Source organism: Magallana gigas, chromosome 2 (genome assembly GCF_963853765.1).
Source record: "Magallana gigas chromosome 2, xbMagGiga1.1, whole genome shotgun sequence".
In the NCBI taxonomy this organism is placed as follows: domain Eukaryota; kingdom Metazoa; phylum Mollusca; class Bivalvia; order Ostreida; family Ostreidae; genus Magallana; species Magallana gigas.
In genome coordinates, this window is record NC_088854.1 from 11,524,972 (window position 1) to 11,540,509 (window position 15,538).

The following is a 15,538-nucleotide window of genomic DNA, read 5'->3' on the forward strand; positions in this document are numbered from 1 at the left end:
TAATATGCACTTCTACATGTTGTGTCCTAAATGCCTACAAAGTTCCACTAAATTCCATGCAGCAGTTAAAGAGAAGTTGTGCTTACGAACTATTTATAACTATATTCAACATAGGGCCAAAAGGGCCGAAATTTCCAGAAAAATAATAGAATCGGAATATCCTAATATCGTAATATGCACATCTACACATTTAGTCCTAAATGCCTATGGAGTAGCATGAAATTCCGAGCAGCAGTTTAAGAGGAGTTGTGCTTACTGTAAAAAAACATGAATGAAGAACTGATTGACTGATGGATTGATTACCGGTTCATTGTAAAACCCTCGCAACTTTGTTAAACAAAAATATAGTGAATCTAAATTATATAAATTGTACACCTTCCCAGTAAACTATAATAAAATGCATCCACTATTATAGCAAAAACCATTACAATCATGATCATACATCAGATTAGTGTTACAGCCTTTCTGAGTGATGGTCCAAGTGAGCTGATTTTTTGATGTGAAGAGAATTTTAACTGTGTGTTAAATGGGAAACTGATAAATTTCTTTCTATTCTCTTTCCCTTCAATTTTATGTAGTAAGTGTAAATACAAATGATTTTGTTGACATAGACAGAAACATGGTTAATGGTCGATTACTAAATAAAAGGGGAATAGCTTTCTCATCAACTTTCACCCATTTCAACTGCCATGCCAAAACATTCTTCTTCCGCATTCTCAGACCACTCAAACGTGCGCTCATTGACATTCCCCGTTTTCTCATCAACACCTTGGACTTTGATCTCTGTTCCTCCGAAGATAAATCGGACATGAACCTTACGTTCAGTGCCATCTGTTGTGTCTGGAATATCTACAGTAAAATGTCCCAATTTTTTGCAGCCGTCTTCATCTACATACTTTGGGTCTTCTTTTGTGGAGGTATACACACTGAATTGAACTGATTTCTGTTCAGGGTATATTGGAAAGTAGGTTTTTTCCTCTTGAGCCTCATCTATAACCAAGTCATCACCCTTTGTGACATGTTTGCTGAAAACATCTTTCTCATACTTTACTTCCTTGATCATTCTTATACGACTTTTGTCTGGAACGTCTCTGTCATCTTGAATTTTTGACAGTGTATTTACACCATAGGTGACTTTGGCAACCCTAGAAGCAATTACCTGGGGATCATGTCCAAACAAAACTGCACCTTTCAATACAGCCAAACCAGCTTGGTTTGGAACAACAATGTGCTTATTCGGAAAATTTTTCACCATTGTTTCATGCAGAAAGATAGATTCAGAAAAACCTCCAACCATCAAGATAATTTCTATATTGTGCTTTTGTATTAAATCTTTCACATGCTTTACAATGGATTCACAGACAACTGAAAACCATTCTTTTATTAATGATTCCTTAAACTCCAATTTATCTCTTTTACATGTTAAAACACCTACATATTTTGACTTTGAAATCAATTCCTCAAAACTACATTTCTTTGATGACTTGCATCTCTGTTTTAATTGAGGAGGAATTTTAAAGGAAACTTCAGTGCTTGTAGTGGTAACATCACGTTTTTTTATTTCTAAATTCTGGTGTAACTCAATGTAATCAGAAAGACATTTTATCTTGTAATTTTCAAGCTCTTTTTTCCCTATAATTTCCTCGAGGATTTCAAAGAATTTATCATCCACATATGTCCCTCCCCAGGCTCCACCACTGGCTTTGTGCAACTCTTTAACGCGTTCACCTTCCAGAACCTTATGAATTGCAATGTCCACTGTTCCACCTAAAAAAAGGAAACGTAACCTGATCATTTGACCTTTCTGTTTCTTGAGTGTTTTACATGTCAAAACATAAAACAAACAAGAGGACTACGGCCACATCACTCACCTGAGCAACAATAGCCATAACCTTTATAGAATAAAATACAAATGAAAGAAAAAGTGAGCAAGTTCATATACCCCACGTTCTTCCAATATGAATTATAATGAATTGCTGGGTACACATTAATTTTAAAACAAAAATAATTCAATAAAGAGGCAAAACTCTCAAAAATTCATCACATCAAAATTCCAGCAAATATGCACATTTTAATATTTTTTTTTTATAATTTCAAAAGTGTTAACATTCCCAGAAAAATGATGGAACTGGAATTTTCTGGTAATATGCACATCTAAACATTGTTTCCTAATACTCTACAAAGTTTCATGAAATTCTGGTGAGACAAGATGTTTTCATTCCACATTAATGAAAATTTAAAAAAATTCTGTCTCTCATGAAATAACTTCCGTATCCAACACAAAACTTTGAACTGTTTTAAAACAAGAAATCATATTGACGCAAGCGTTAAATGGGCCGCAAAATTATAATTGTTGCATGAATCATCATTGGTTGTTTACATAAAAAAAACACACCGCAAAGAAAATAACGTATTGGTTGTACTAATTTTAATGGTAGATTTTAATTTTAATTACTTTATTTTCAGCAACTCGTTTTGAATTTTAACATTTTACTATTATTATTAAGAATAGAGTTTGATAATTTTTTTTCCTAAATGGAATTATAAATCTTACAGTTTATGAAGATAATCACTGTTATTTCAAAAGAATTAAAAACAAACCAGATTAGCTCAAATGTTCAGGTCCATACAAATTTTCAGTCCTTTCAAATGTTTGCGTAAAATATGATATGGATGTCATTTCATGATAATTTTCTACCAAAGAGAATATGGCAATATAAATTCACACACAAAGTCATTTTATTTGACGCATCACATAGAAATTCAAATACATCATTTATATATAAAAGTTCATGTCATTCAGGTCGTTAGTATTTCAGGTCTTTAATATGTCCCGTATACCGATCCCGATACAATGAAAAACTCCGAAATTTTCCGAATATATTATAGTCTCGATAAAAATGCGTCTAACACGACAGTCTTTGACCAACTTTTCATTTACGAGGAAAACAAAAAATATGTAATATTTTTTAAAGGCATAAAACATATTTCTACATGCAAATTTACTTTTAAATGAGCATTATATAAATTCATTAAAAAAAAGCTATCCCGCAGAAACGCAGTTACAATATTTAAATGTGTATCAAATAACGGACCGCCTCATTGCGGTCCGTAATAAATAAATAATCAATGTCTTTTTTGTACTAAATATTTACATTAAATGATAAAATATAAATTAAATTTCAAAATTGGTGGTTTTCTGGGAAATCATATTTTGTTGTATTTATAAGACACCTACCATGCCTACAGTCTTCCAAAGCATGTGACTAGGGTTTTTTTATATATAATTTGTAATATGCATTACCTCCTGCATCCAAAATGAGGTACTGATTGCCTGGCTTGAAGATTTCAAATTCCTCACTTGTGTCATTAAGCCTTTCTAAAGGTATTCGTTTGCAGTACATGGATGCTGCCTCTGGTTCAAATGCTATGGTCAGACACTCTTTTCTAATACCTGCCTACAATGAATAGCAAAATACCATAAGCTTTAGTGAGACTATAAGTCAAGATCAGCGATACCATTTCTGTTAGACACAACATGGTCTGCTTTTTATGACAAAACTGCCCTGCTGGGGGATAAATATGTGGTCAAAGGGTCTACATTTAAGAGAATGTTTATATTAAAGAGTTAAAATTCTTGAGAATGTATTTAAAATTGCCAATTTACCAATATATGATTTGTGATGTTTCATTGTTTACTAACACCAAGACATTAGTGAGAAATACCAAACAGCAGTTTCTACCTGTAGGTGTATTAATTTCTTTGACAAGAGATATTAACTGTATTCATTAAATCAAAAAATTTATCTGTAAATGAAAAAAATTATCAACTCTATATGGTTTCAAGCTCTTGTTACACCAAAAACTTGCAAACTTGAACTTAAAGTTTTGCAATGTAGTTGCAATAAGTAAGCAATTGTGTAGTCCTTTTAAGTTTCCAACATGTACAGCATTGTATGTAATGATATATCATTTTTTATTACATGTTCTGTTCATCATTGCTTGGTGCCATCATATTATTTTACAAGTGTTTGACCTTCAAAGTTATTTCATTCCAATGTTTAAAAGGGCATGGTCACTATTATTTTTTCCAAATTTTACTTTACCAATTTAACATAAGATGTATACCAGTAAAAGCCTCTCTTTTTTTTCCATCTGCAAGTGAATCATAACCATAATTCAACAGTTTTTAGTGTTGTCACTTCTTGTTTTGTTTCAATAAATGTATTTTTTATTCAGCAACCTTTATGTAAACAAAAACATGGCACAAGCCTTGTTTATACTTTAACAAAACAAGAGGCCCAATGGGCCATATTGCTCATTTGAGGGACGATAGGTATGATGAAATCTGCATAATGGAGTCATGATACAAACTATCTGGACAATGTAGTATAATACATGTAGATCCTGCATAAATAAAAATATTTTCACCCTGGATATCTTAATGTTTACAACAAGTTACTGTCCTTTAAACAAGAGGCCAATTGGCCTTAACGGTCACCTGAGTAGCATATATCCAATACACAAACTTGTCATGGAGTCTCATATATATTGAGCTCCATGCTGGTAAGGCATATTTCTTGTTTATTTGCAATTATTATGATAAACGTGCATTTTTCTTTTGTATATCTTCTCATTTATGTGAATAAACTAAATTTCCAACAAGCTCAACAAGTTTAATCATTTTAATAGCATATTTTCCAAGAAAATATCCATCACAACACCCCCCCCCCCCTCCCCGGGATTTTCAAAAAACCAATTTAAATTAAAGAAATTGTGATTTTAATTTGAATGTAATTTATTTTGAGTTTTTACATAAAAAAAAAATAAAAATGTAGGTGTGTTTCTAATTATATATGAGTTTAGAAGACATTTTTATAAATTTTGAGACCAAATATCACTTCGGGTTTTTAGTGCGATCATTTCAAGCGAGCAAAAGTGAAAGTAGAAAAGCAGAAAGTTTCCGGTGAGGAAAAATACTTCATTCTAGCAGTGTCCAGCTATCTAAGATTAGTTTGCATTGTAAGGGAATTGTATTAGTGTCCGGTAGGTTCCAATTCTATATTTATGATGATAGATTTGCATTAAATTGGAGTAAATTAATTTGTCATGCATGCGACATGACTATGTACCGAAGATGTAGGTATGCACTCTTTAACATGTAGAAGCCTACCATGTTGGTTAGTACTTAATCCACAAAATCTATCTTTGTTTATCATAATAAAAAATGAATGAAATTATCAGTAATCATTTTAAATAGATATTTACTAGTATTTATATTTATTCATACTATTGAAAAAATAGATCGATATGTTGGGGTGGGGGTTGATATTGAATGTTATTGGGGGTGGGGGGGGGGGGGGTCTTTAGGCTGTATAGATGTGTTGTGCATGAAGATGTAGTTATTGTTGCCTATCTGTTCTCTCTTTCTGTATCTTTCCCCCTCTCTCTAATTCTCTCTGTCTGTCTCTGTCTGTCTGTCTCTCTCTCTCTCTCTCTCTCTCTCTCTCTCTCTCTCTCTCTCTCTCTCTCTCTCTCTCTCTCTCTCTCTCTCTCTCTCTCTCAACATATGGCTGCTTTTGATATGGAATTGCAAATGTTGGGAATAGTGTTTGATAATGTAGAATTCAATTCAAAACATTTCATTTTAGATAACATGTAAATTGAAATGGAAGTCTTCTTCAAAGAATAAAACACAACAATGAGCCACACTTGATGTAAGTAAAATTTATTTTTGTAACTTCACTCGTCCAAGTTTAAAAGAAGGAACCTATAAAAACTATATACCCTGCATAGCCAGTAATTTTTACATGCAGATAATTTAGAATATTATAGATACTGGGAAACTTTACATTGATTATACATATTTCACAGACTTTGTGGGTATTTCTTGTTCTTCTGGATTTTGAACTTTAGTTAAATGTAGACTCTCTTCCACAGGATATGTCTTTTGATAATTTTTGTTAAATTTGTTACCATGGTAACAATATACAAGAGTAAAAGAAAAAATCCTTATTAGCAAGTTTCTTTTCCCTATGACATATATTTAATGAGTTAAGTCATGGTGCATTTGTTCCGAAATTAGGCTTAAATAAAAGTCCAGCAAATATTACAGTTATATGAGTAAAAACAACTCATCACTATGACGTCATTATGACGTCATAGGTGAGGTAATCTCAAGCTAGCATCAAAATGGAGCAAAAACTGAATTGAGGTCCTCACATTATAGAGCCATATAACTTTATTATTTATAAACCAATACCTACATGTAATACCTTGATGAATAGGGAAATTCCTATACTTTTCTATTTTACCTTTTTCGTGGTGTTTGAAAACAATTCTTTTTTGTAACTAAAGAAAAACTCATGATTTTTACGACAACAATTTTATAAAATCAGACATAATTGAGCTTTTTCATAAGAATATGAACAAAATAAATTTGGTAAAATATTGAATGTTTATGTTTTACATGTATTTTAATCCTTGAGATTAAAGTTTCCTCAATTTATGCAATTTGAAGAGCATCGAGTGCCAATGAGCTATATGTTGTTTAGGTAAATTATGACTGGACTGTTTCTTCAAATTTCATAAATGTGTATCAATGCTGCAAAATCCATAGTTATGTATTGAATTTTTCCAAATTTGGAATCATGATTCTTTATAGTGTCTAGAGTGAATATATAAGCTAAGAATTGTAAATAACCACAATGATTGTTTTATATTGGGTATATCCCTCTAACTATTTTTAGAATCGGTAGGACAACAAAGAAGTGCCTTTAAGCAAAATAGTCCCTATACTTGCAGAGTGTATATACATTTATTGGGACATTTTAGATCAGAATGCTTGACACATGTCAGAAAAGAGGATTTGCAATTTTTAAAACAAGTGTCAAAATTGAATTATCATTTGAAGAAAAGAATTGAAATTGTTTGATGTACACCCTTTCCAAAACTGAGAAATTCCCTACTTTTACTTTCATTTTCAGAGTTTTTCAATACAGACGCATTTTGCCGGAAAACGAATCTGACTTCAAACCACGAAATTTTAACAGGAAAGAGACAATTTGATGAGCTTTCATTCAAGAGGTCCCTCGTTGCTGAACGAAAATTAGGGCCGGAGCTATGAACCATAACGTTAACATTACCGCCTATGAAAAATGCATTAGTGGACTATACCCATATGCATCTAATTAATTAGGTTTCATACTGGAGTAGAAAAATTATAAATTTGTAATAACAACCACATTTAATTCAAAAAGAACTGTGAAACCTATAATTTTGGTGAAAAACTAAAAGATCTGGTCTACAAAATAATGAATTCAGTTTTCCTTTCAGGTGTGTGGGAGTAAAGAAGATAATTTTTTAATGTTATATGCATTAACATCTATACATCCATTTTGGCCCTGCCCTAGAGTCAAAAGCCGTACCCCAGGGGACATGAAAATTAAAATTTCAGTAGAGGACTTCCTGGTAAACATAATTATTAGTCGTTTTTTTTTTATACAGATGTGTGAGAATAGATAAAAAGATTTTTAAACATTATATGCATTAACACTTTATTGCCATATTGCCCCCCCCCCCCACTCATGTCCTGAACCCCTGACCCAGGGGCCATGAATTTCATAATTTAGGTAAAGGAGATTGTGGATATCATAACCATGTATTCAGTTTTTTGCCCACATGTGTGGGAGTAGAGAAGAAGATTTTTTAAGATTTAAATCATTTTTACTATATGGCCATATTGGCCCCACCCTAGAGCATGAACACCTAACAAAGGGGTCACAATTTTAGTAGAAAGCCTCATGGACATCATAATCATGCATTTAGGTTTTAACAAATATATATGATAGTAGAGAAGAAGATTTTCTAAGATTTAATACATTTTTACTATTTGGCCATATCGGCCCCACCCTAGAGCCTGCACCCCTGACCGAGGGGTCATGAATTTCCCAATTTAGGATGAGGGCTTCATGGACATCATTATCATGCTTTTAGGTTTTAACAAATATATATGATAGTAGAGAAGAAGATTTTCTAAGATTTAATACATTTTTACTATTTGGCCATATTGGCTCCAACCTAGAGCCTGAACCCCTGACCCAGGGGTCATGAATTTCATAATTTAGGAAGAGGGCTTCATGGACATCATAATCATGCATTTAGTTTTTAACAAATATATATGGTAGTAGAGAAGAAGATTTTCTAAGATTTAATACATGTTTACTATATGGCCATATTGGCCCCACCCTAGAGCCAGAACCCCTGACCCAAGGGCCATAAATTTCACAATTTTGGTAGAGGGCCTCATGGACGTCATAACCATGCATTCAGTTTTTTCCTCACATGTGTGGAAGTAGAGAAGAAGATTTTTGAAAATTTGGCTTTTTTTGCATATTTATAGGGGTGGTAGAGCCATAAATTTCACAATTTAGATTCTTCTTACCATAGAGATGCTTCACACCAACAATGGTAACGATTGGCCTGGTAGTTTTCAAGAAGAAGTTAAAAATGTAAAATTGTTAACGCACGATGCACAACAACGACCAATTGCAATATGTCACCTGAGTGACTCAGTGACTCAGGTGACCTAAAAAGGACTGCAATACATGGACCATTTGCATGTGTTTCCAACGAAAACGTGAAAGCCTTAAAATTATCACAGATTCCACTGACTCTAACCCCCTGCTTTTAACCACTAAATTTGTACGTTGTATTATGTATATGTATAATTGACTTTAAATCTCAGAATTTAAAGGGTTCATACTTCTAAAATAGTTATGATCTATATTAATAAAGATTGCATGTATAGTATCAGGCATTTGGCGAATTGTTCTATTTGCGCACATATTACGCTTCGCACTACTTTGATAACTATGCAGTGACAGCTTTGTGTAAATCATTTTCATATTTAATTTTGATGCATTTTTCTTGAGATTTAAACTTTTATACAGTGACATAATTATTCAATCATCTATTATATACAGTCACATAATTATTCAATCATACTTAAATGCTTAAATAATTTTAATCGGGAAGTACTCTAGCCTCGCCTTCTATATAAGTAAAGTTAAGCTACATGTGTATTCGGAAAACAACAAAACATTGTAAATTATGCAATTTGATGCATGTTGTAGTTTCGGCATAACATTACCTTATTTCATAATACTGACAGTTTATATCACATGCCGATCATTTCTTTAAGGGGAATACTTTGTTTCTGTAATGTTTACCAACAAAATGTAAAATTTCGACCCATCCTACCCCCGTTGTCAATCATGATTTTAACAATTTTTAATCCACACTACCTGAGGATGCTTTTACACAAGTTTCAGCCTTCCCGGCTGATTAGTTTCTGGCAAGAATTTTAAAGATTTTCTCAGTATATTCCAATGTAAAAGTCAACCCCTCATTGTGGCCCCCCCCCCCATTCCTTGGGGGTCATGGTTTTCACAACTTTGAATCTACACTATCTGAGTATGCTTCCACACAAGTTTCAGTTTTCCTGGCCAAATTGTTCTTGAGAAGAAGATTTTTGAAAATTTCTCAAAAATTTTCAATAATTCCTAATAAACTACTTTTGAAAAAGGGCATGACCCTTTTAAAATTTTCACAACTTTGACTCCCCTTTACCTAAGGGTGCTCTGTGCAAGGTTTGGCTGAAATTGGCCCAGTAGTTCTGGAGAAGATGTCTAAAATGTAAATCTAAAATGTTATCAGAATAGCTCACTTGAGCTTTCAGCTCAGGTGAGCCAAAAATTGTTGGAGTTAAAATTTGAAATGTAAAATTTGAAGGAAAAAAAAACAACCACAAAGACATGGCCATGCATCTTAAACATCCATCAAAATTATTTCATTTTTTAAGAATATATTTTTAACTTTTTATTTTTCTTTAGTTAATTGTTTATGTTTTTTACAGTACTTTAGATCCCTAATTAAACGTGAGGAATTAATATCCACGTAAAATCGCGAGAAACACCCTTTGCGGATTTTAAAATCTCACCATTATTTTTGGATAGTTGAGAACAATAAGAAATAAGGAAAAATTAAGTTCCACATTCGCGATTTTACATTCTTGCAATGTGATACAAAACAGTGAGATCGCGGAATTAAGTACTCGCGTTATATAAGGAATTTACAGTATACCCGGTAATCAACCTTATCTGTAGACACCTTTCATTAACTGGATCTTGATCTTGCATGAGCTAACAGAAACAGAGTCTGACATTATACATTTATTATACTTTTATGTAAACTACTGAAATCTGATTGGTTTAGACCCGCAGTTGATAATCCATTCTATTACCCTCAGCATTAGCAACACACTTGGCAACGGGTAACACAACAAATTATTACATGCGCATAAATTCGGTTCGCCGTAGAATTCACGTCATTATTAAATGAAAGCAGTAAAATTTTCTCTAATATTAAGACATTCAGTATAATATACGGTAATAAATAGTGCCTGTTTGAGAGGGTAACAATGGTTTTCTCGGGGTGTCAATTTCAACAGTTACCCTCCCAAACAGGCACTATCTCTATAACATTACATGGTTTTGAGGGTGACATACCAGATTGTTATACCCTTATAAATATTTGTCCTTTTAATTTTAACTAATAAAAAGTCAAATAATATGAATGTTATTGCAACCGATCTGACAATTCGATGTTGATTGGTCTACCTGACAACATCGTCCCAGCCAATTAGTTTTTAACAGAACTTGGCAGCTAGAACTGAAATAGCTGAAGTTTAGTGCAGAAAGAGTTGTTGATTGATATGATACAAAAGGTAGCGTCACAAGCTTATAATTACATTCACTTTCTTTCTTCCTATTAAATTGCATTGATAGATTTGAGTGATATTTATGCATAACACAGAAGACCCAATCACCAAATCTGGTGCGTATGAATACAATCAGTCTTCCTTCAGAACATGACAGACTCTCCTCCCGACTTCAAACCGGATCACGACCTGATATTATACTTGGGCTGATTAATATTTCATGGATGTAAATATTTTTTAAAGATTTAAATGAATTCAATTGATTAATTTCTTAGTATACCAAAATTAAAGTCAGCAAATTACAGAATGAAAAAAAAATCGTGTTATTTGAATTTAAAACGCTGTGCACTATTTTTGTCAGCATAATTCGGCTGTTCCAATGGCTCTTCCGTAAATTGCGCATTACTCGTTGAATAAGGCCAAGATTTTTTTAAATAAATCATATTTGCAGAAAGAGAACACATGATAAAAAACGTAAATATAAGCATTGAATCATTATTTTTTGAAAGATGTGGTCTCATAACTGCAACGGTGTGTGCAAACAAATATTCATAACGCGCTAGCGTTATTCAATTTGTATGCACACACCGTTGCAGTCATGAGACCACATCTTTCAAAAAATAATGATTCAATGCTTAATTAAGGGCATATAATTTAAGTGAAGGGTATAACAAAACAGTTATAGACTGGGATTCGGGCAACATATGAATTCTTAGACCTGAAGGTGAAAATTTTGCTTTGCCTGAGACCTTTAGGTCCAACAATTCATATGTTGCCCTCATACCCGTTCAATAACTGTATTATAGATATATTTGCCCCCAGGTGACAGGAAAGCCCTGGAGCTTTATGCTGCCTGATGCCAAAGGTAGAGGGCGACATAACACTCCAGGGCTTTCCTCTCACTGAGGAACAAATACTCTGGTATTATCACTCTAGAAGACATGTAAAAAAAATATAACATTTTTAAAAATCAAAATCAGTTTAAGAACATATTTACCTCATTAACAAGTGTATTCTCATATTAATGCATCTTCATATCTTATTTCAAATCAATGTTTTGTAAAATGTCCATTGGGGCTTTCAATAACTAGATAATTTTTCAAATAAATTAAGTACAGGTAAGTTCCTCTGAATACCAGACACTGTCCTGACATTTTTCAAGGAATTGTTTTGCTAAGCTAAATTTCAAACTCAACGAAATTAATATGCAGAATTATTGCATGTGAGGGTGATACAACAGTTTCGGGAGGGAAATATAAGTAAACTAATATTTCCTGTGATATACAACTGTTTCCAATAGGGCAATATAACTATTTCCAGTGTGATTCAGCAATTTTAAATTTCAGGGCATAGTAATAAAATTATCTCACTTGTGACATAACAAGAAAACTTATTCAAAAATGTTATATACATTGTTTATGTATAAATACCTTTTCTGCAGCTTTTCTCATGAAATGTTTTGCATCGTCATCCCAAATAGCTGGAACTGTCAAAACCCAACGAATACTTTCCGCTTCCTCTGCATTCTCATCATTTTCTTCTTTAAGCTCTTTAAAAAGGCAGTCCTTCATGTACTTTATAGCTGCAGAAAATACATCAATGGCAGGCATCTCATCTCCTTTGATGTCACGTATCATTGACTTAATAGTGAGACCCTTCTGATAAATAGATGCACAAACAATAGAACATATTGGGTTATTAGATTTTTTTGGAATTTTTCTTAAATTTGTTTCCTTATTACATCACTTATTACCTTTTTTCTCCTATCTTCGCTTTCAGTAAAAAGATTCATTTTGAATCTTTGGAAATAGTAATAGTCCTGGTGTTTGTCGTCATCTGTTAATTCTGTGAATTGCTTTTCAGCCTCATATCCAAATGCCACTAGATTCTTATCTTTATTGAACAAAGCACATGTTGGAGTTTTGTGTGATTTTAAACTTTGACTCCATTTGTGTGCCTTAATATTGAGAGGATCATTAACAAAATCAACTCGTGATGAATATGCATAACCTGAGTATGCGGTTCCAAAGTCAATGGCTGCTACTAGAAGATTTGGGGAACATCTCGGATTTCCTGTTGCTTTTGTATCAGATTTTTGATCATCTGTTTGACTTTGTGGATACTTTTCAGCCATATTCCTTCTTGTATCTAGATAAAGAAATAATTACAAAATTTAGATTTAAAATAATAGGCTATCATAAAATATATTGTATTTAAAATGTATTTTAACCCCCATCCAATTTACACATGTTAGGCTGATGACACAGAAAGGGCCAATTATCAGTACATTTCAGCACAACAGTTTAGCCCAGGCAATCTTTTTTATGAATTTCCCTAAATACTGAAAAGGGGTAAACTTTTACACAAGTACAAAGCTGTCATGCAAAGTACAATCTATGTCAGATACACCTAAGTGGTATACACACAAGATATTTCTTAAGTGAACATGCTTTTTAAAGGGGCATGGTCACGATTTTGGTCAAATTCTATTTTTCTGTTTTTATGCCTGTCTAAAGCTTTGTAAATTATAAAATCAAAAAAATAATTTTTTGACCAAAATTGTGACCATGCCCCTTTAAAGATGGTAGCTCCAGAAAAGTTTCAAAAAATTGTTTTGACTGACCCTTATCCAATTCAATCTTAATAGGCGGAGTTAAGACATTACCGCTTGTGACTTACACAGGAGAGAGGATAGAGAAAGAGAGTTTTAACATGAGGTTTATTGTAAAATTATAGGTGATTGTATCATGCAGAGGAACAAATTATTTATCATTAGTATATAATTAACTGGTATATAAATAAAGGTCTATCATATTTTATATTCAAGTAACCATAAAGTGTTTTGCAGTAAGAATGTTGAAATTTCTTTGCCTGATGACACCAATGTCTTAGGGATAACTTAAAATAAAAACATCTTAACATATCCATAAAATGAGCTCTATTTTCCCTGAAAATATGGGCACTGAACATTTTAAAATCCAAACAAAAGGTGATTAATACATTTACATATTGTGTTTCAGAAAAGACAACACAGATGCTAACTTTGTGAAGGAAATTAAGCAATGGCACTCCAGGGCTATTTTGAAACCAGAAGGGAATAAACACAACAGCTAGCCTGAAGAATTAAATGGTACTAATTTACGAAAATTCAGGGAAACTGGAGTCGAAACATAAGTGGAAGCTTAGACCGTCTTCGGTTCCGACATTTACACGTTTTCCAGAATCAAAATATGAGGGCGTGCGAAGAGAAGTGGATGTAGGCTATGCCTGTCCACTTCTCAAAAGAGAATATATAATTTCAACTAGTGTATTTTCAACATTATTTTTAAAGTTCTAAATTTACAGAACTTTTTAAAGTTAAACCTAAAAGTTTTGGGGGTGAGAAATAAATAATATTGCATCATGAAGTCCTTTGCATATATAAAATTGAATTATCTTGGAATCCTCCCCCCCCTTTTTTTGGGGGGGGGGGGGATGTAATAAATTGAACAGTTGAATATAGTTGAAATGAAAAGTCAGAAAATTAACAGTGAAAATGAGTTATAGAAGGCATACAGACATACACAAACACCACACAGATGGGGATTTTAATAATTTGTAAACTTGCCTTTTTTTCTCTTTGTACTTATCTTTTTTATTTATTTATTTTTTTGCTTGTCAATAATAAGTCTACCCCCGCCCCTTCAAAAACGATGCTATTTGCCTAAAGGTACAAGCACTGAACTGAACAGGTTTCCCCCTTTTAAAGTAACAAATATGCCTATTTGGTGCGAGTCATAGATAGGACATCATAGGAGGGTAGGGTGAAATTAAACAGAATCACCAGTGTGTCGGGTTCATTCATTATTGACCCATGAACGTACACTTAATAATGATTTCTTGACTCTTGTTTATATTATAATATAAATGAGAGTAACGGAAACTCCAACCAGTGCATGTAAACCGAAAGTAGAATTTTCATAACACTATATGCAGTGGGAATATAAAATAAACTTGACAATATCAAACAATGCCAATAACAATAGCTTTAATAGATATTACTTACAATAATTTAGAGCTTTCAATCGCTACTCGGCCTTATTATGAAGGCAAGCTACGTAGTACGTGCATACAGAATACTTCCATGTTGAACAAGAGTTATCTTCTCATGTGGGGTACACGACGGGTTCAAATATCATAACTATAACTAATGTGTTATAAAGTTAACAGATAACAGTCGAAATATTTGTTTTAAAATTTTATAATTCAAGAAAAAATATAGGCATTAAATAATTGTCGCTCGAGGATTTTCCAAGCAGCAGATAAACGAAAAATATTTTCTAAGTATTATGAATTGTGACTTTCCATTGAAAACGCTTTTTGACTTGAAAATGTTTACAGTTTATTTTAAAAATGAAGAAAGGTCCAGTTTCTGCCCACGCAGTATCAATATAAAGCTTTTTTATATGATTGATGAATTTCTATATAGCTCTCTGATTGGCTCACATCCAATTTATCTAGAAAAAAAATAGAATGATATATATTCATCTGCACGTGCCCTAGGATGTCCTCTACATTGAACTTAAAATAGATCGTCCAATAAAATATTGCATTTCTCAATTTGTTCGGCTGTGGCTTCAAACTAAAACAGACATATATTAAATTGGGTGTTATCAAGCAATGCTTTAGTCTGAAACTACCTTCGTTTATCTGCAATTCATTTATATAAACAAAAAAAATTTAAAGGGCTTTACTAGATTACTTTATACTTCTGTTGTA

The 15,538-nt window shown here is 32.7% G+C and overlaps 1 protein-coding gene and 1 non-coding gene across 2 annotated transcripts; one reads left to right on the forward strand and one right to left on the reverse strand.

Annotated features, from left to right (window-relative positions):
* Positions 1–304: 304 nt before the first annotated feature.
* Positions 305–14,941, reverse strand: LOC136272722 (heat shock 70 kDa protein 12A-like). The gene is made up of 5 exons (XM_066075032.1): positions 14,826–14,941; positions 12,534–12,928; positions 12,211–12,438; positions 3,305–3,458; positions 305–1,767 (listed from the first exon to the last, which is right to left on the reverse strand). The coding sequence occupies exons 2-5, from the start codon at positions 12,912–12,914 to the stop codon at positions 665–667; spliced, it is 1,866 nt and encodes a 621-aa protein (XP_065931104.1). The 5' UTR covers positions 12,915–12,928; positions 14,826–14,941; the 3' UTR covers positions 305–664.
* On the forward strand, positions 4,815–7,202 carry LOC105331230 (uncharacterized). Its single transcript, XR_010710751.1, has 3 exons — positions 4,815–5,046; positions 5,652–5,717; positions 6,987–7,202. It is a non-coding gene; the product is annotated as an uncharacterized protein (transcript).
* Positions 14,942–15,538: the final 597 nt, after the last annotated feature.

Excerpts from the sequence above, each read along its gene's own strand:
- LOC136272722 (XM_066075032.1), bottom strand. The coding sequence starts at position 12,914 with ATGGCTGAAAAGTATCCACAAAGTCAAACAGATGATCAAAAATCTGAT. Across the intron at positions 3,459-12,210 it reads TGAGAAAAGCTGCAGAAAAG|GCAGGTATTAGAAAAGAGTG; the intron begins GTATTTATACAT and ends TATTCATTGTAG. Across the intron at positions 1,768-3,304 it reads CCTCATTTTGGATGCAGGAG|GTGGAACAGTGGACATTGCA; the intron begins GTAATGCATATT and ends TCCTTTTTTTAG.